Below are 19,551 nucleotides of genomic sequence, written 5' to 3' on the forward strand. Positions count from 1 at the left end.
CAACGCATCAAAGAAACAAATGTCACATTTGTCTCTACAGGCCCAAAAGTTATTCTCGGTTCGGCGATGGGCCGACTGCGATACGTTTGTTCCGTTTTGGCCCCTCGACCGAACTATCGGGTCTAGTGGGGCTGTAATTCCTATTATCGATTAATAAGTTCTAACTACTTAAACTTTTAACTAAAAAATGTATTTATTATAAATTCTTTTTAATTATTTCGGCTTAAGCTTCTCCCATTTTTATAGTTTTTGTTTTAGCATACAATAAATTGTTGGTATCTACTATCGATAATAATACCTTCAATTATTAATTTGGTATTTATCGGTATCATAGTAAAACGTAGGAACGACACAGAAATTTTAATTCCCACAATTATTATATCGTAAGCATAGTTTTTACGTACCAAAGCAACAGTAAGTTTTTATGTCAGCAATATTTTTAAAATGTATCGATTACATCATATATCTATCGGTATAAGCGCCAAAAGAACATCGATGTTTCTCCCTTCACTTTCGTTTCCGGCGAGGTGCGTAATTTGCTCCGCGTTTTCGCAATTTTAACCGATTATCACTCCAACTAAGCAGCCGTTGGGCCATGTGCCAATAAGTTGACAGCAATAAGTTGCAACCGAAACCAAAGTAATCCCAAATCTGGTTTGCTTTTAATCCATAGACATTTTAAATCATGGACAATTCTGGAAATAACCGCTATGAGCTGTTGTTCATGGACGACGATGACTCCTCAGCGCCAGTAAAGACACAGATTCCCGCCGTAGTCGCGCCGGCCAAGAAGGCGGAGGCGGCTCCAAAGGCCCCGAAGAGCAAGCCGGAGAAGGAGAACAAGCCGGTAGCGTCGGCCCGCAAGGCGAACAATCCGGCGGCAAAGAATGCAAGCCCCGTGAAGGGCGGAAAAGTGCCGGCTGGCGGGGAATCTGGTCGCACTAGGAATCCGGCCGCAAACGGGGCAAACAACCAAGGCAGGTTCAACAACAACAACAATCAGCGCTACGGAAACAAGGAATCAACTGGGGAATTTGGCAACGAGCTGCCGCAGCGCCATTTCAATAATCGTGATAACAGGGGTCCACCACGCGCCCGCACCGGCGAGAAATTCGGAAAGCGGGAGTTCGATCGCCAGTCTGGATCCGATAAAACCGGTAATTACCACTAGACTTTGGTTCTTTGTTCTCGTGTTTATTGTAGAAATGGCTAAAAAAAAGTCATGGTTTTCTTGAAGTTTCCTTTGATAACCTGTAATGGCGGCATGCTGCAAAACAGATAGAGAGCCGAACCCTTGGCAACAAGATTACATATCGCTTACTACAGCACTTAGGTCTCACGTGATTTTCAAGTTTAGAAACAGAAATATTCTCAAAATGATTTGTTAAATTTGCTTGGATAAGTTATATAAAAAAAATTTTTTAAAAGTGTTTGTAAATATGTAATTCTATTGTAGAGTTTCAAGCCTTATCTCTTTTTATGCTCTTTAATTGACTAAGCGATGTATTATATAGGCATATTCCCTTTGCACTTGAACTCAAGGTTGAACGCATATAATAATCAAGAGTCAGTAGTAAAAAGAGATTTTTAACAATTTGGTAAGCAACAAGAATTTATATTCTCCGTGTATATCTTTAAAAATCCCAATTCTTTCTACCTATAAATATTCAGTTGACAATTTTTTAATCTTTACCCTATATATAACAGGTGTCAAGTCAATTGATAAGCGCGAAGGCGGTGGTGCCCACAACTGGGGCTCGCCAAAGCAGGACATCGAGGACCTGAAGACCGGGGAGTCGTCACCGCAGGCGGAAAAAGAGGACTCTGCGAACGAGCAGTCGGCCGATCCCGCAGCCATCGCCGAGGAGGACGAGTCCAAGCAGATGACCCTCGACGAGTGGAAGGCCCTGAGGGAGCAGCGTGCCAAGCCCAACTGGAACTTGCGCAAGGCCGGCGAAGGAGCCGTCGACAACGCCGAGTGGAAGAAGATGATCGTTCTGAGCAAGAAGAAGGAGAGCAACAGCGAGGACGAGCTGGAGTACGATCCTTCGCTGTATCCTCAGCGAGTGGGCCGCCTGCAGCGCATCGTGGACATCCAGTTTAACTTCAATGACGGACGTAAGGGTGGATTCCGCAAGGGACCTCGTCCAGGAGCCGGTCCTCGTGGCGAAGGATTCCGCGGAGAGGGTGGCTACCGTAACGATGGTCCTCGCGGAGAGGGTGGCTATCGCAACGATGGTCCTCGCGGGGAGGGTGGCTATCGCAACGATGCTCCTCGCGGAGAGGGCAACCGCAATGAGGGACCCCGTGGAGAAGGTGGCTACCGCAACGACGGACCGCGCGGTGAGGGCTTCCGTGGTCAGCGCTTCAACAACGGTGCCAGCAACGGTTACGAGAACAGACAGGAGAACAACAACAGATTCGGCGGGGAGAAACGACGCTCCACCCAGAAGCCCCTGAAGGTCGACGATGAAGCTCAATTCCCCACTCTGTGCTAGGGAGCAGAGGACAACAATAAGGTTTAACAATTTCACGTATTACATTATTAGTAAGCAGCTCCTTCGGTTAACGAATAACCATTAGATTTTCGGGCGCAATCTATGAAGCTTGACGACCGATTAACAAACGAAAACAAATCAGCCACGCTTATCCATATTCCTTAGTTGTAAACAAAAATTTTTGAATTTTTTCACTCTCATCATTTACGCATTTAAAATAACTATTACAAATAGTTGGAATGTTGAAATAAATTTACATCATTTATAAACCAAGGAATTATAATTTGGAAATCATTTATTGTAAAAATATGGCTTGATTATTCGTTAACTTGGCTGCCATCCTTTAGCTTTTGAATGAACACACTCAGTTCATGGGCAGAATAGGATTTCTTTTTCACCCTTTTTGGTGGCGGGGGCTCCAAAGCAGACGGCTCAAGATTTGTCTGGAAATAAAATTAATATTTATAGAAAAGAAACACCAATTAAAATGTTTCGGCACATACAAAGTGTCGGTACTCTGGGGAAATGGACTCCAACTGCAGCATTCTGTTTTCCACCTTTTTGATTCTACTAAAAATGTTTTCTTCATTATCGGTGGTCAAGCCCATGTATGATTCAATTGCTTGCAGACGTGAATTGGGCAGCGATTTTCTCATTTCTTTGGATGGGTCAGTTAGGCCGTCACGCGATCCCATTAGCTTATTCAGTTCAAGTTCGTAGTTGGGCCGCAACTCCATTTGCTGAGGCCCGCAGCGATTGTTTACCCGTCGCACTATGATAAGTTGTTTGTAGAATAAAGTGGCTATAATAACAACGGGTTGGCCTACCTTTTAAATGGCAATTTGACTGCTCCTGCTTTATAATCGTGCTCTGCGTTCGAGCGCAGGAATCGCTTTGGTCTTTGTCTGAGTCAACAAAAGGTGATTTGAAGTCAATTACATTTTGTGAGTTGATTTCGGCTCGCTTTCTGTTGACAAAACATTCGAGACGCTTGGATAACTCGGCGTCATTAACTCTAATTTGCACCAGACTTCGTGGGACGTCATGTGACTCCTCCACTTTGCAGGGACAAGCTGCGTAATTAAAGGCACTGAGAGACTTCTCTGCAATGTACATGCACATAGAAAAAACGAATAGATTTCTCAATGCTCAGTTGTTAATTGTATTTACAAGTGTACAAAATAAGAATACATGTCATGGTATTTATACGATCTTACTGGGCCTGAAGGACTCCTTGTTTTCCTTCCACTCGCTGATGTGATCACCCTCGTATATCTCCTTTTTCCAGATGGGAACACGGGATTTAAGTTGGTCTATTGCAAACGATACTGATTCTAAGGCCTCTGATCGATGAGGCGATGAAGTGGCTATAACTACACTGGCCTCGCAAACAGGCACTGTTCCTAATCGGTGATATATAACTATGTGCTTTAGTTCAGGCCATTTAGATCGAAGATCTGAGCATATTTTGTTCATTTCCTTAAGGGCCATGTTATCATAGGCCTCGTATGCCAATGACACCACCTGGAAGGTTAAAAAGTACGCATTGATGATTCTAATTGATTGTGATAGCGAACACACCTTTTTCCCCTGAAAATTATCTCGAGTGGTGCCCACAAAAACCGATGCGGCACCACATCCTTCATCAGCTAGCAATCGGTGGATATGGGCGATGTCAATTGGATCCTCAACCAGTTTTACATGATCCATGGTGAAATACTTATCCTCCACTTAGTGGTGGTATAACGGCCAACTCGTCCCCTTCTTTAAACTGTATCCTATCACTTAGGTTCTCAATGTACGATTCGTTGTGGGCCAAGATCAAGTTATCCCGAATGGATGTCAGTCCGAACTTGGACACCAATTGTTCTAGTAGATCAGAAGCAATTATTTCCGCAGGCACATCCACTTTCGATCGGGGAGTTTTGGCTAACTCTCGGGATTGGGCAAAAAACAGCACGTGCACATTGACAACAGGTCCGTCTGTACTCATATTTACAAATGATGAAATTGGAGATGATATAGCCGCTTTCGATTAATTATGCTTGCGATAAGAAACAGCTGATTAATCGGTTGAATTGTAAATCATTAAAAAAGTTATTATTTTTGTATTATTAATAAGCAACTTCAAACGTTTTCCTCAGTACTTAAATGTTCCATTTTTTAAGTTTTTAATGTTGTCTGTGTTAAACCAAAAATCGATATATTTCGCTTAAGCTCCGACCATCCCTAATTACACCGATATTAAATTTCGCAAGGGAGTAAAATTTGTTTTTATTCGGTTCTGTTTTTCGGTTTTTGCTTATCTGTCATTGATAGCGAACCTGAGAATATTTAATGATAGATAAGTTCGTTAATTATATCCATTTTCCTTCGTTCTCCGTGTTGACATCGTCAACATTCGATTTGGAACCATGAAGACACGTTTCAATACTTTTGATATAATCTGCGGAGTGGCCGAACTGCAAAAGTACGTAAAGGATTCTATTTCACGGACTGGGAAATAATGGCAGTGATTTTTCCAATTCCAGGTTGGTGGGCTGGCGAGTGAATCAGATCTATGACGTGGATAACAAGACCTACCTTTTCCGGATGCAAGGTACCGGTGCTGTGGAAAAGGTCACTCTACTGTTGGAATCCGGCACCCGATTCCACACAACCCGGTTCGAATGGCCGAAGAATATGGCTCCGTCGGGTTTTAGCATGAAGCTGAGGAAGCACTTGAAGAACAAGCGACTGGAGAATATCCAACAATTGGGTGGAGATCGTATTGTGGACTTCCAGTTTGGTACCGGCGATGCCGCCTACCATGTAATTTTGGAGCTCTACGATCGCGGTAATGTTATTTTAACCGATTATGAGTTGACCACTCTGTATATTCTGCGTCCTCATACGGAGGGCGAGAACCTGCGCTTCGCCATGCGTGAAAAATATCCTGTGGAAAGAGCAAAGCCGGCTACTGAGGAACTGCAGCCGGAGGCTCTAGAGAAACTCCTAGAAAATGCCAAGAACGGCGATTACTTGCGACAGATCCTGACGCCCAACTTGGACTGTGGTCCGGCAGTTATTGAGCACATACTCGTCTCTTACGGCCTGGATAATCATGTTATTAAGAAGGAAGGGGCGGAAGAAACTCCTGAAGCAGAAGAAAAAGCGGAAAAGGGCGGTAAAAAACAACGTAAAAAGCAGCAAAGTGCTAAACTAGAACAGAAGCCATTTGATATGGTTAATGATCTGCCCACTCTTAAGCAGGCTGTAAAGGTTAGGAAAAATCCATATTTGTTAAAAAACAATATAATTCAAGTTTTAATCTTTTAGTGCGCTCAAGACCTAATAAGCGAGGGAAAAAGCGGAAAGACTAAAGGCTACATCATTCAGGTTAAGGAAGAGAAGCCTGCGGAAAATGACAAAGTGGAATTCTTCTTCAGAAACATCGAATTTCATCCTTACCTATTTGTTCAATTCAAAGACTTTGAGAAGGCCACCTTCGAGTCCTTTATGGAAGCTGTTGATGAATTTTACTCTACGCAGGAATCGCAAAAGATTGACATGAAAACTCTGCATCAGGAGCGCGAAGCCCTAAAAAAACTGTCCAATGTTAAAAACGACCACGCCAAGCGTTTGGAGGAGTTAACCAAAGTCCAGGATGTGGACAGAAAAAAGGCAGAGCTTATTACGTCCAATCAAAGTCTTGTGGACAACGCCATTCGAGCTGTTCAGTCAGCAATTGCCAGTCAGTTATCCTGGCCCGATATCCACGAGCTGGTGAAGGAAGCCCAGGCAAATGGTGATGTCGTTGCTAGTTCAATCAAACAGCTGAAACTGGAGACGAACCATATATCTTTAATGCTCAGTGATCCTTATGATAACTATGAAGACGAAGACCTTAAGACACCCGAGGTGACCGTTGTGGATGTTGATTTGGCTCTGTCTGCTTGGGCGAATGCTCGCCGCTATTATGATATGAAACGTTCGGCTGCTCAAAAAGAAAAGAAAACTGTGGATGCCTCCCAAAAGGCTCTGAAATCTGCGGAGCGAAAGACGCAACAAACGCTCAAGGAAGTAAGGACCATTTCAAACATTGTGAAGGCACGCAAAGTTTTCTGGTTCGAAAAGTTTTACTGGTTTATTAGTTCAGAGAATTATTTGGTTATTGGAGGAAGAGATGCTCAGCAAAACGAACTTATTGTTAAAAGGTTAGATTGTCCATTAAAGTGTTTTAAATGTTTTATAATAATGTATCTTTTTTCAGATATATGCGTCCGAAAGACATTTATGTGCATGCCGAGATTCAAGGTGCTTCTAGTGTTATTATTCAGAATCCCACTGGAGAAGATATACCTCCTAAAACGCTGCTGGAAGCGGGATCTATGGCTATATCCTACAGTGTGGCCTGGGATGCCAAGGTGGTAACCAATTCATATTGGGTGACAAGCGACCAAGTCAGCAAAACCGCACCAACTGGAGAGTATTTGGCCACTGGTAGCTTTATGATTCGAGGAAAGAAGAACTTCCTACCTTCCTGCCACCTTACCATGGGATTAAGTTTACTTTTCAAGTTGGAGGACAGTTTTATAGAGCGCCATTTGGGAGAGCGTAAGGTTAGAAACCTAGACGATGATCCTATTGAGCAAAGTGTAAAAGAAACCGAAGTTGAACATGACCTTTTGTCCGAACCAAGTGAAGATAGTGAAACAATTCCCGCTGCTAATGTATCGGAACCAAGTTCCACTACTGAGATAACTGCTTTCCCGAATACGGAAGTAAAAATTGAACATGATACCGGTCGCATAACGGTTCGATCTGACTCTATAAACCCGGAAAACGAAGAGACTGAAGAGAATGAAGTTGTTGTCGATAAAATCCCAAGTAAAGCCGTGGATGAGGAAACAACCATTATTTTGGCTGGTCCAAGTCGCAAAAAGCAAGTGAGTGCTAAAAAGTCTAAAGAAGACAAAGCACGAGCCGCAAAACAAGAAGCTGCCAAACAGGAAGTTACTCCTGTTGATACAGAGCCCAAAAATACGTCGCAGGTGAAGAGAGGTCAGAAGGGAAAACTAAAGAAAATTAAGCAAAAATACAAGGATCAAGATGACGAGGAACGGGAAATACGTATGATGATACTGAAGTCTTCTGGCAAGGAGAAACCTCAGGCAAACACTGATAATGTGGTGGAGAAGAGTGTGGCGATTAAGGAGCATGTGAAGCCAGAACGAAATGCAGCTCCCAAAAATCCAGTGGAACTGGATGATGCCGACGAAGTTCCCACAGGTGGGGATGTGGATATACTCAACAGTTTGACTGGGCAGCCGTTGGAAGGAGATGAGCTTCTGTTCGCGATTCCTGTAGTGGCTCCCTATCAAGCTCTACAAAACTACAAGTGAGTTCTAATCGATTCGCTTATAAGTTTGTGTTTGAATATTTGTAATATTTCCTATATTTGAATTAGGTATAAAGTAAAGCTTACGCCAGGAACCGGCAAAAGAGGAAAGGCTGCGAAACTAGCCCTTAACATATTTGCCAAGGAAAAGGGCTGCACTACTCGGGAGAAGGACTTACTGAAAAGTATAAAGGAGGAGTCGCTGGCAAGAAATATACCAGGAAAGGTCAAGCTATCAGCCCCACAGCTTCAAAAGTACCACAAATAAATAAAATGTATACAAAATGTTGCGCCATAATTATAAGAAGTGTTTTAAATGCTTTAAAAAAGTGCTAGTTGAATGAATAAAAGAGAATGTATACAGAACTTGGATATCTGTGCTGACCGAGTTATGGGTATATTTTGGGCTCTTATCAAACAGCGGTGGATATTGATTTTGGTAACGGTTGAAACTGGGGGGTTATCGATAGTCTTGTTGCTGGGCAAAATTCAAGCATAGATTTTGGGGCGCATGCGCCTCATATGGAGCCCGAGTTTGCATGTGTTTGTTTACTTCGGTTGGCTGTGTTCAAAAGTGGTGTTGTATAAGTAGATATTTTGGTGCTAAGTCGCCTGTTTTGGCATTTTGTGTACTAAAAAGTTCGCGAACTTCTCGTCATCGTTCGATACATTAGTCGCTCAAGTAAAAAATCCACATTCACAATGCCAAACACAGAAATGAAAAAATAAAGCCAGCCAAAGCCCGATGAAAAAGCAAACAAGCCCGAAGCTCACAAATCACGGAGCCCCCGCAACAAAAGACAATACAGCGGAAAATGTATCTTTCGAGCGAAGTCCGTGTAACACATTTTTTCAAAGCCATCCGTTCATGTGCATTAGATGATTTTCCAACTATGTAGATACATTAATTCAGTTTCGGAGTGCTTCCCAACGAAAAGAAACCGTTTGAAAGGAATAAAATTAATTTGAAGAGGCGATGGTTCGGTGAAAAACTATGGCCTTCAAAGTCCCACCCAGTTAGAAGGATATGTGCGTGTGTGTCTGTAAGTGTGTGTATGCATACATATGAAGGCATGTATTGATTAAGAACGGAGGACTTTTTTTCCAGCCATGTGAAAGAAATTAACATATACTGTTTACGTGCCTCCAATTATAAAATAAAAGTTATGCCCGTGCTGACATACTTCCATGCAATAGAATTAGCATCACGTACATAAAAGTACACCTACATATATCCGTACGTACAGATGTTCGTGTAGGTATGTATGTGTGGACATGTGTGTATACAGCATACCCTCTATTGCACCTGCTCGAAAATTGAAATATCAGAGCTAATCGTCCTTTTCTAAATAAAAGTGAACTCTAATATATGATTATAGCTTTGGAAATATTAAAAGATTATTGTTTGTGCTGTTCTTTTATAAGATTTAAGATGCAAGTGACAAAAAAAATAAACTTACTGACTCGAAGTCTCTCAGCTGTTTTTGATTGCTTTATGGGTTATATTAAACAGAAACCAATCTAACCATGGCTTACTTGTTTTAAAATTGCAGAAAGCCAAAAAGAAGCAAAAGGGTTTGTTAATCATGGGATCTTGTGAGCCAATCACAACTGCCAGATAAAATGAGGGTTATCCTGATTGCTCAAGCGAACCCCAAAAAGGCGTTGACAGTAATTAATCATATTTGTTAGCAGCAGATCCACTAATAAAAACGGTAAGATAATAATAATAAAAAAATATTTTTATAAGAATTGAAAAATAATTCTTCAATGCGAACTTGCTTTTGTTGCTATAGGCAGTTTTTAAAACTAGATTATTTTTCTTATTTTGTTGAAGAATATGGAGCCAAATCATTATTACTGCCGAGGTGCCATGCAGCAAACCTCCTCGACGCCGATTCCACAACACTCGTCGAACAAACTCAGCTATGGAATGAATGCGGGGCAGGAATATGTGGCATGCAATTCCGGGCAACCGCAACCGGGTTACAACTCGAAGGATTTAGTGCCGCGCAATGGGAACAATAAGTCGCTCGGTGGGAACAGCAACATGGGGAGTCCGTACGGAGGATCTGTCTGCAGCAACAGTGGCCAATGCAGCAAGAATACTGCCAACGCTGGGAACTATATCAACATAATGACCGTTCCACTGGGAACTTTGCAGTATAATCGAAAAAAGCTATCTACTCAAGACTACGAGTGAGTGGAATAAGATTTAACTGAATATTTATTTGTATTTACTTGTGATCAACTCTACTTTCAGATCGCATTTATATTACAACACCACGGATGTCAAGTGTCGCGATGATTACTATATAGCCAATAATGCGGCAGGAGCAATGCCGCAACACCAAACCCAACAGCAGCACTTGCACCAGCAGCAACATCAACAACAGCAGCAACTCCAACAACACCAACAACACCAGCAACATCAGCAACACCAGCAACACCAGCAACATCAGCAACATCAGCAACATCAGCAGCATCAGCAGCACCAGCAACACCAACAACATCAGCAACACCAGCAACATCTACACCAACAACAGCAACAGGCCAACTTTCTCCACATCCAGCAGTCCCTTCAGCATAATCACCAGTTGAACCATCCCGAACCCATCCATCAGTTGCCGCAATTACAGAGCTCGGTGGCCGATCCGCCAGATGCCTTCGACAACTGTGCGATCTTCCCGAGCGCCGGAGGCAGTGGCTCCGGAAGTGGTCGGGTGGCGGCCACCCAGACCCATCAGAACAGCTCCAATGTGGTCACGTGTGACCAGCAGCAGGTGCCCGTCTCCTTGGGCTCCGTCAACATGCCCGTTCCCCCGATCATGTACACCGTGCACCGGGTGGTGACCACGGCCCAGATCCAAACGGCGGTGGGCAGCACCTTCGCCTCCTCGGCCAGCGTTTCCAGTGTGGTCAGCACGGGTCAGAACGAGGGTGACTGCCTGTCGCCGGCTCAGGTGTCCTCCGCCATGAACGCCACCGGGAATACTCCCTGTCTGACCGGAATCTCCGACCTGGGCGCCAATATGATGAATAACGCAAGTGCACTTTGTCCCCTTTCCGACTTGAGAAGTCCCAACGGTAAGAACTTAAATAAATTTTTATTTTGCAATTAAAATCTGTTATGATGATATTTTTCAACCTGAAAAGCTATAAATTTATATTCTTTATATTAAATACAATTTATTATTTATTTTTTAGGAGTGCTTCCCAATTCCCAATTCATGCCACAACATCACAAGTGCAACAATGGCAATGATGCCCAGGCCAATCCTGCAATCCAAAAACGGATAATGGCCACAAGCTCAACTTCGAATTTCGCAAATGCTGGGAAAGCTGCTTCCAATCTTACCCGAGCTCTCCAAAACGTAATTTAATACCCTATTGGATTCCTAATATTTTTAAGGAACGATTTAATCTTTCAATTACCAGGTTATCCCCACTTGCGTATATCTTATGTCTCGGGTGGCTGTTCACATGGAGATCGAGGGCACTGCCCAGTGTCCTTCGCAGGTGATGTTGGCAGCTGCCTTGGGTTGCGAGGAGCTGGGAATATCCAACAAATTGCTGGCACAGAGTGTCTTTGGCTTGTGGATGACGAGTGCTCTGCTGGAGATGCAGCTGAAGGCCCATCACTGCCCCTATATTGTGCGAGTCGCGTGGCCCAGTTTGCTCCAGAAGTTCAGCAACAGCAGTCCAAGTGATCGGAAGTTTGACGAGCCCATGATAGTATTGAAAAGAAATGTTTTCTTCTCCAAACGAGACGAGGAAAAGATAAAGTAATTTTGTAGTTAAATATTAACTTATTAAGAAAAATTACATGAAATTATTTTGAATGGTTTTAGGGATCATCGAATCTTGGAACTCCTTTATGAAGAGGCCAGAAATAATGTGCTGACAGGGAGATATATAATGGAGCCAGTACATTCTCTAATGTTGGGTGGAATTCAGGCTCGAATCGAACTGGGACCTTATAATTCCCACACCCATACAATAGGATTCTTTCGGTAAATTAATTAATTTAATTTATTTAAAAATGTATTATAAATACTTAATTAAAATGATTTTATATAATTTAGGGAAAACCAAGCTAGATTTTTGCCACCTCACGTTGCCAAGAGTTCGACTTGGTTGTGGCTACCTATAAGCCAAAAGAATTCTGCGGAGGTCAAACTTTTGGAACAGTTTAAACGGGTTCCCCAAACAGCCACCACCAGGAAATTGATGAGGAAATATCTGGAATTCTGCTGGGCACTACCATTCTATGGGTAAGTTATCTGAAATAACAGCTTGAACTGGCTGCTGATATTTATGCATTTTATCCCATAGTGCGGCTTATTTCCATGGCCAAATAGAACAACCTGTTAGGGGAATTATGGCACTGGTCAACCAAAAGGATATGGAGGTTTTAGTTGCAGTAAATGAAAGGGGAGTTTTTGTAATAGATCCGTACGAATGTGTAAGTACTTCAGTTTTAAACACTCCCTAAAATCACTTACATCAAAATAACAAAATAAATATTTTCTAGACCCTCTTGCTGGGATTGCGATACGAGGATTTGTCCTGGGATTATGCAAAGCCAAGTGCCAGTGATGATCCCGAATGCCTCACTTGTATATTTCTGCAGGTACTTTGCCATTTCCCTCTAATAAAAACAAATATATAGATTTATTTGTCTTGCAGTTTGATGCTGTCGAGAACGGCATACAAGTATCAAAACTTATGCAAATATTTTCCAAGCAAGCTGCCATGATAGACGCACTTATATCACATTTTACGGATCAAATAAGGAACAAGAAACAAGAGGGTAACACACAAGAACCTTTTCACGATGGTAGGTTATTTTATAGAATTTTATTGAAAATGTGTAACTATGTGAATTCCTTTTTCAGAGCCAAATCCTATTCAAAATAATGGAAATGGAGTGTTATGCAATAAGCTGTCTCGATTGACTTTGGCCACCTTCGACGAAGAGGGAGGTCGCTGCATTGGGCAAATGGGATCATTATCTATAAGCTATTAACATTTGTTACTAACGATAAACTAAATTTAAGTTAAGGGGTGTTAAATAAAAATTCACGCATATATTCACGATTGTTGATAAATTCCCATAAATATAATCACAGTAAATTTTTAGCAAATGGAATCTACATATTCACAGTCATCTACAAAATGCATTCCACTACTTTTAGTTGTTTTCTAATTTTACTCAAACGCAATATCATTGGTTATTTCTTGAATAATTTTTAGAGTTAGATTAAACTAAAGATTGTTTTTGCTAAATGCACTTGAGTGACCCCGAAAGTTAAAATTCGCACCCAATTTATATTTATTTCCCTGCTCAAGACCCCATTGGTTTCTAAAGAAATGCATGAATATTGTATCTTGATTGTTGACATTTATTACCTTTCACGATTTAAGAGCCACTCACAATTGTTCGGATTCAATGGTAATTACAAAATAATGCCCCCAAAAAGTTATCTCATTTTATTTACCTTTAAGGTAAGGCATGTAGTATATGTTAAGATATATACATATATGGGTATGTGCATTTGACGTATGCGTTCAGAATTAGTTTAATAAGCCTTCGACTGAAACAAATTATGTATATAATAACAATAAAGTGTATGTACAAAATGTAAGGGCGAACTGCCAACATAGGTTATGTATATATTTAAATTTGTATGTATGTATAAATTGAGACTTAAAATAAATACCGTTTCCTCATATTTATACAGCAAGTACTAAAAAAATTAAAAACCTTTGGGTTTCGTGTTAAAAATTGCACTAACTATTCAATTAAGATTTGAATCATTTATTTTATCGTGCTATGATTTAAAAAACATTTTATTTTAATAATTTATTAAACCCACAAAGCCTTTATTACAATAATAGTAACTCAATCCGCTTGCAAAATTTCAGTTACATATTGTTTCTGTCATTTTAGGTTTTCTAACAAATCAATAGATTTAATTTTTAAACTTAAATAACAATTAAATAAAAAATAAAATATAATTATAGTTATAATACACAGCTACACGGAAATTAATCAATACATGTAGGTGTAATCTAATAAATTATAGTTAATAGAAAATTTATTTAAATATGTGTAAATCAAACATAATACTAAAGGCTACTTACTTTCTAAAATGTGTCTTTTAATAACACAATAAAAAGTAATAAAAAATTACTCAAAAATGATTTTTATTTTATGGAAAATAATATTTTAATTTGAACTAAAAAGGGAAGTATTAGAAATGATATGAATATTTTGAAGCAATTGATTACTACGCGCCAAAAAGTAGGCAATTTTTTAGAGAAACATTAAACAATCTCCTCAGTTTTTTTATTAATACTAAAGGATTTTTTCGTCGTTTTCTGTGAGAACTATTTTGGTTATAAAGCAAGAGAAATTTAGATATTTTTATCTCGGAGAGAGCTTTCCTTACATTTCTTTTCGAAAGCTTTTATTTGTTTCTATAGTGTATCGTCGATCTTGTAAGCGAAAACTATAATAATAATGCAGATATTTAGCTTGAAAGTCGGAGTATGCCAATACTGCATAACATAATCTTGCACTAGTGCTGATTCCTGTGTCCGTGTTCCATGCTTTCATGCATACACTTTTAAAAAAATGTGTTACATCTTCAAAAATACTAAAAACCTACATACAGTAAGTGGACCCTTATAATAATTACCGTTTATTTTCGAATCATTTTTGGAAGGAAAACCTAAAAAATATGTATTAAAAATTAAAGACCCCAACATTAAATTTTGTTTAAATTTAAAAGTTCCATTTTCCTTGGTGTTTTTTTTGCAGTTTGAGTTTAGTCTAATAAAAACGTGAACGTGTACAAAAAATATGCAGATGGACAGTGAAAATAGTGCTGAGTGAAATTGTGTTATTCTTGAGATATTCGCGACCCAAAAGTGCAACCAGGTCCACATCCGTATCAGATCCGCTCACGCACATGCAAGAAGGCTGGCCAAGAACACACTCTCGCGCCAGAGAATGTTTATGGGAGGTAAATAACTGGTTTTTATATAAACACAACAGCAAACGAACACTTATGCACGGCCGGAGACAATTTGGAAATGTGCATCCACACCGAGAGCCATCCACACACACACGCACACACACAAACAGAGGTAAACCACGACGAGGGGACGCGGAAAGGATAACGAGCTCTCTGTGACCCGTTAAGAGAGTCACGAACCACGGTAGAATGAGTATACATCACGCAGAGAACGGCGACTTGGGAGAGAGCAGGCGCGAGCGGGACATGAGTAACAAGTTGTTGTGCTGGTGGTGGGTGGTGGTGAGAGAGGGAGAGAAGAGAGTGGCGCCTCGCCGTTCTCCATTGGCTGAAAAGGCCATACGTCGTTCTCTTCGCCGCAAAAGCATCGGCTCATCTCGGCGGTCGCCTTTCGTAATTTGCCTTCCGAATCCGCGGGCTCACCGTCACAGTCACATCCTTTTGCGAGTTCGAGTAGTGCACACCGGTGGTCGCATCCGCAGATCCGCGTCTCGAATCGAAACCGAAATCGCAATCGCATCGCAATCGCAATCGCTGCCGCTGAACAACCATGGATATCTCCGCCTACCAGCACATGAACATCCGGATGAGCACGCGTGGCAAGCGTCCTCTGCGGAACCTCACGCCCAACGATAAGGTGCGCGCCATACAGCGCATCCACAACGGCGAGACAAAGGCCAGTGTTTCGCGGGACATCGGAGTTCCGGAGTCCACGTTGCGGGGCTGGTGCAAAAATGAGCAGAAGCTGCGCTTCATGTGCCGCCAGCTGGGACCCGATCACCTGGGCCTGGACACTCCACCGGAAAAGCGCGGCAAGTTCGAGCTGCAACTCCAGCTGCCTCCGAAGTTCGTGGGACTGCCGCCCAACTACGAAGAGCTGGGCTTCGGAGCACTGCCCTACTCCCCCGGCGATTATCCTGTCCAGGGAGAGTCCCTTCTGGAGAAGCTAAGCCTAGTGGAATTTGTCAAGAAGAACGGCGGACTGCACCCGGAGGCAGTGCATCCCGGTCAGGCGGCGGGCGTGGTGGACTACTCCAACAACATGCTGCACCAGCTCAACCTGCTGGCCCTGCTCAACTCCAAGCTAACCCCCCAGACTGCCGAGGTCCTGCCGCTGGATGCCACCAAGTCGCCGGAGGACAACAAAGCGGTTGACTCGCCCGCGGCCTCAGAGGACTACAGCAAAAACAGCTATCCCCTGCTGAGTGTGAAGAACTGGGCCAAGGATCCGGCCAAGCGGGTGACTCCGGCCAACCAGGCGGAGCAGGTGAACGACAAGAACAATAATGCCCTGGAGGCAAACGGTTCGGCACAACCGATTCTGGCTGCGGAGCAGGCCAAGACTCCGATGTTTCCGGACTCCACAATGCCCCTACTGCCAGCTCCCTTCTCGAATCCGCATCCGCATCCGAATCCGAGTCCCGCGGACCTAGCGCCTGTGATAGCCCCCAATGGTGGCGCAAATGGTAGTGGTGCTCCTCCCACTGGAACCGACAACCAGGGAGCGGCGCTGCTCGACTGGTGCAAGCTCTTCAACGCCAGCCTGAACTTCCTGGCCTTCGCAGCAGCGGCAGCTTCCATGCAGCCCGGCGGTCAGCCCAACTACAATCCCGGCCAGCTGACAAACGGGGGATCGGAGCCGGATCTAGAGACATATCCTTTCGGGGAGGGACTGCTGAAGCGGATGAGTCCTCTGGCCCACAGCGAGGCCTCCAACGAGAGCTACTGCGACAGCGAGCCCGAGGACCTCTCCGTGCGATCCTGCGCCTCGAAGGCCTCCAGCAGATCGCACACCCCCGACAAGAGCATCGGATCCAGCGATGCCGAGTAGACAGGAGTAGATGGTAGATGAGTTCTAGTTCTTAGTTCCATAGTGTAAATACCTCCATTTTGATTGTTAATAGCCACCTTTAGTATTTATCGAACTCCACACGAATCACGAACCACGAATCATTTCGCAATGCAAATGCCATTTGTACTTATCAATTAACGTATTAATATCAATGCAACAGGTATTAATGGATCAGCTTACTATAGCTAGTATTAACTAGGAATATCGACTGTGTGACTCTTCTCGTTTGAAAGCCAAATTCAATTCATCTACACTTATAATAATAAAGATACTAATTGTGTTAAGTAGCTTAATTATTTGGCACGTTCGCCAGCCATTCCAATCGATTTGTTTTCGTACTGCTGTAATCTCCGTAACTCTTAATAAGCATATAAACTAATTACTAACGAAACGAATAAATATTTATTAACAAGAGAAAAATAAAATTTAAAGTGTCGATCTCTCAAGATTAAAAAATGACTCTGTTTATTTATTGGGTTTAAAAAGTGATTTATATAAACTGGGGTAATTTCCTACACTTGGAAAATCGGGAATAACTTCGGTTTCCTGTTTGCTGTGAAGATGCCAATTCATAGTTTTCTGAAATGAATTCAAAGAACATTAACGATTTGCTATGGTCTTTTAAATATTTAAATCGAGGTATTTTAAAGAAGGAGATTATACTCTTTTCAAGTTACGATAACTTTCTTATAAATAAAACTTCCAATTAATTGATTTTTTTGAACTTATTTCTCATTATTGTATTTATAAGATAAACCAAAGATAATATTATTAAAAGCCTTTTTAAATGGTCGTTGTGAATATACCTAAAATGTTTTGTAAATTTTTGAGAAAATATTTTAAATTGAAATTTTCTTAGTTAAATGACAACTTTCTAGTAATGTAAGCAAACATATTTCTGTTGACTGTAGTAGCGAAAAATGTCATAAAATCCTGGCTTAAAATTGTCTACCTACAAAACTTATAGACAATATCGTCAGTGTATTCATGAATGGACAGTGGAGATGACCGGGATCACTCTGAGGGGCTCGGATGGAGGTCAGCAGTCTGGATCGGAGATGAAGTCCTGGATCATGACGCCTATGCGTTAATGAGCTTCGCTTCCCTTCGGTGGCGATTGCCTGGAAAGCGTTTCCAGAGGCATCGGTCAAGCCGAACACGAAAAAAATGGCACCAACATTGGCGACCAGCCACCAGAAGTGGCAGCCACAAGAAGTGGCAGCAGCAGTGGAAACCGCCACGGCAGCGGCATGAAGACGAATTATTGGCTCGCCTTTTGGAAAAATTAAATATCGCGTGTTGGTAATTTCCGCTTGGCTTCCCATTGCCGCTGCCATCGGGCGAAGTTGAGGCGAATTATTACGATGATTAGGCGACTGACAGTGCTCCCAGGCATCGGCATCCATGTCGACCATCCGGCCTGCCAGCCGTGATCTGTATGCATGTTCCATCCACCATCCAGTCCACCATCGAGTCCACCGTCCACCGTCCGCAAGTCGCAACTCCAAGTCCGCAGTTTGCAACTCGCAACTCGCAGTTTGCAACTCGCATTTTCGTATTTTGCGCATTTCGCATTTCGCATTTCGCATTGCATGTGCGGCGTTGTGTTCTCCACAGCGTTTTGTGGACATCTTCGTGGCATTCTGGTTCTGGGCGAGGATTAAATTACTTAAAACCAATCCCCTGGGCATATCGACGGATCCAGCCGCTGTCAATATTGTGTCGCCTCGTAACCCGCACGATCGAACCCGATCGCGGTGCTCAAGTGGCCAAAATAAGTGGCCAGCCAGCCAACTGGCCATGCAGATATTGTTTCCTCGGGAGGAACCACATACCACATATATGTACTACACCTGATTGTAACCTTCTCTATATTCACATATAATCAGGGGGAAATAGAACAAACTCTTCATTAAGTGTACGAAAACCAGGAAGCGTACAAAAACCTTGTTTACATTAGCTGCACACTTTTTGTCATTCAGTTCAAAAGTTCATAAAAATAGAGGATTAAACTTTACAGAGAAAGTAACTATGTATTTACAGTACTAGAATTTTAATTGGAACTTATTTATTAACATATTCAAACTTGACTTGCCTTTTATTATTGTTTTATTAAGTGATCATTTAAGTTATTGTAAAAGTTCTTTTATATTGTAAAACAATATAGAGCAACAATGTAACATATTTAAATATAGGCTAACCATTCTGAAAAGTTCATTGTACCTAAGTGCCCAATTGAAGCAGAGAATGATTGACATTCCACCAGCATATGATTGACAATCCAAAAGCGGCTGCGAAATTACCCATCGAAATGAGGGATAAGGATCGAGCTGCCAATATCGATACCACATCCGCACCGGTGGCGGATGGATTGGGTGTTCCTCACCTAAATGCCGGGGAATTTGCGTGAGCTTAATGCGGATCTCATTCAGTATTTTTGGGAACAAGTCCGGTTAATGTAAAGATAAACCCCTAAACCCTTTCTGCATACGGTGCATATGCATTTTTGATTCCCGCCTAAAGCTCGTGTAGCTTGGAGTCAATTTATTTGCTTTCTTATCCTCGCGTTTGAATAATTGGCTACCAAGTTACCTTTACGAGATCGAAGCGGACCTTCTGCATTTTGCGTGTCCAGGTTCAGCCTCGGCGGCATTCGCATTCTGTGGCATTCTCTAGCATGCCTCAATTACAATCAGATTAGTTGCATGTGAGCAGGAACCCTTTGATGGAAAACGATCGCGCCAGATTAAGTCGCGAACTCAGAACTCAGAGCTCAGA

General features: G+C 42.2%; 6 protein-coding genes across 12 annotated transcripts; 4 read left to right on the forward strand and 2 right to left on the reverse strand.

Moving 5' to 3' along the window:
- Nucleotides 1–509: 509 nt before the first annotated feature.
- LOC108095847 (ribosome-binding protein 1) lies at nucleotides 510–2,775 on the forward strand. 2 transcript variants are annotated; one of them, XM_017197143.2, is made up of 3 exons: nucleotides 510–527; nucleotides 674–1,157; nucleotides 1,708–2,775. In XM_017197143.2, the coding sequence occupies exons 2-3, from the start codon at nucleotides 686–688 to the stop codon at nucleotides 2,496–2,498; spliced, it is 1,263 nt and encodes a 420-aa protein (XP_017052632.1). In that variant the 5' UTR covers nucleotides 510–527; nucleotides 674–685; the 3' UTR covers nucleotides 2,499–2,775. The 2 variants fall into 2 exon arrangements, with proteins under 2 accessions (XP_017052632.1, XP_017052631.1); XM_017197142.1 differs by lacking the exon at nucleotides 510–527 and having other exon boundaries at nucleotides 534–1,157.
- Nucleotides 2,776–2,812: 37 nt separating this feature from the next.
- Nucleotides 2,813–4,208, reverse strand: LOC108095848 (molybdopterin synthase catalytic subunit). 2 transcript variants are annotated; one of them, XM_017197145.2, is made up of 5 exons: nucleotides 4,080–4,208; nucleotides 3,716–4,022; nucleotides 3,326–3,601; nucleotides 3,002–3,270; nucleotides 2,813–2,941 (listed from the first exon to the last, which is right to left on the reverse strand). In XM_017197145.2, exons 1-5 carry the CDS (start codon nucleotides 4,206–4,208, stop codon nucleotides 2,816–2,818), a joined length of 1,107 nt encoding a protein of 368 aa, XP_017052634.1. In that variant the 3' UTR covers nucleotides 2,813–2,815. The 2 variants fall into 2 exon arrangements, with proteins under 2 accessions (XP_017052634.1, XP_017052633.1); XM_017197144.2 differs by having other exon boundaries at nucleotides 3,716–4,208.
- Nucleotides 4,209–4,218: 10 nt separating this feature from the next.
- Nucleotides 4,219–4,506, reverse strand: LOC108095849 (molybdopterin synthase sulfur carrier subunit). Its single transcript, XM_017197147.2, has one exon. The coding sequence runs from the start codon at nucleotides 4,489–4,491 to the stop codon at nucleotides 4,219–4,221; it is 273 nt and encodes a 90-aa protein (XP_017052636.1). The 5' UTR covers nucleotides 4,492–4,506.
- A 209-nt stretch (nucleotides 4,507–4,715) lies between these two features.
- LOC108095845 (nuclear export mediator factor NEMF homolog) lies at nucleotides 4,716–8,244 on the forward strand. Its single transcript, XM_017197141.1, has 5 exons — nucleotides 4,716–4,968; nucleotides 5,030–5,759; nucleotides 5,817–6,694; nucleotides 6,751–7,878; nucleotides 7,948–8,244. Exons 1-5 carry the CDS (start codon nucleotides 4,913–4,915, stop codon nucleotides 8,144–8,146), a joined length of 2,991 nt encoding a protein of 996 aa, XP_017052630.1. The 5' UTR covers nucleotides 4,716–4,912; the 3' UTR covers nucleotides 8,147–8,244.
- A 192-nt stretch (nucleotides 8,245–8,436) lies between these two features.
- On the forward strand, nucleotides 8,437–14,020 carry LOC108095998. Of its 5 annotated transcripts, none has more exons than XM_043209013.1 (13): nucleotides 8,437–8,921; nucleotides 8,987–9,137; nucleotides 9,432–9,593; nucleotides 9,716–10,077; nucleotides 10,142–10,965; nucleotides 11,086–11,252; nucleotides 11,317–11,663; nucleotides 11,730–11,891; nucleotides 11,964–12,152; nucleotides 12,214–12,343; nucleotides 12,413–12,511; nucleotides 12,568–12,718; nucleotides 12,777–14,020. In XM_043209013.1, the coding sequence occupies exons 4-13, from the start codon at nucleotides 9,719–9,721 to the stop codon at nucleotides 12,905–12,907; spliced, it is 2,559 nt and encodes an 852-aa protein (XP_043064948.1). In that variant the 5' UTR covers nucleotides 8,437–8,921; nucleotides 8,987–9,137; nucleotides 9,432–9,593; nucleotides 9,716–9,718; the 3' UTR covers nucleotides 12,908–14,020. The 5 variants fall into 5 exon arrangements, with proteins under 5 accessions (XP_043064948.1, XP_043064949.1, XP_017052833.1 ...); XM_043209014.1 differs by having other exon boundaries at nucleotides 8,987–9,115; XM_017197344.1 differs by lacking the exon at nucleotides 8,987–9,137.
- Nucleotides 14,021–15,345: 1,325 nt separating this feature from the next.
- On the forward strand, nucleotides 15,346–17,200 carry LOC108096029 (protein distal antenna-related). Its single transcript, XM_017197380.2, has one exon. It carries the CDS (start codon nucleotides 15,472–15,474, stop codon nucleotides 16,750–16,752), a length of 1,281 nt encoding a protein of 426 aa, XP_017052869.1. The 5' UTR covers nucleotides 15,346–15,471; the 3' UTR covers nucleotides 16,753–17,200.
- Nucleotides 17,201–19,551: the final 2,351 nt, after the last annotated feature.

This window comes from Drosophila ficusphila, unplaced genomic scaffold (genome assembly GCF_018152265.1).
Source record: "Drosophila ficusphila isolate 14025-0441.05 unplaced genomic scaffold, ASM1815226v1 contig_791, whole genome shotgun sequence".
NCBI lineage: Eukaryota > Metazoa > Arthropoda > Insecta > Diptera > Drosophilidae > Drosophila > Drosophila ficusphila.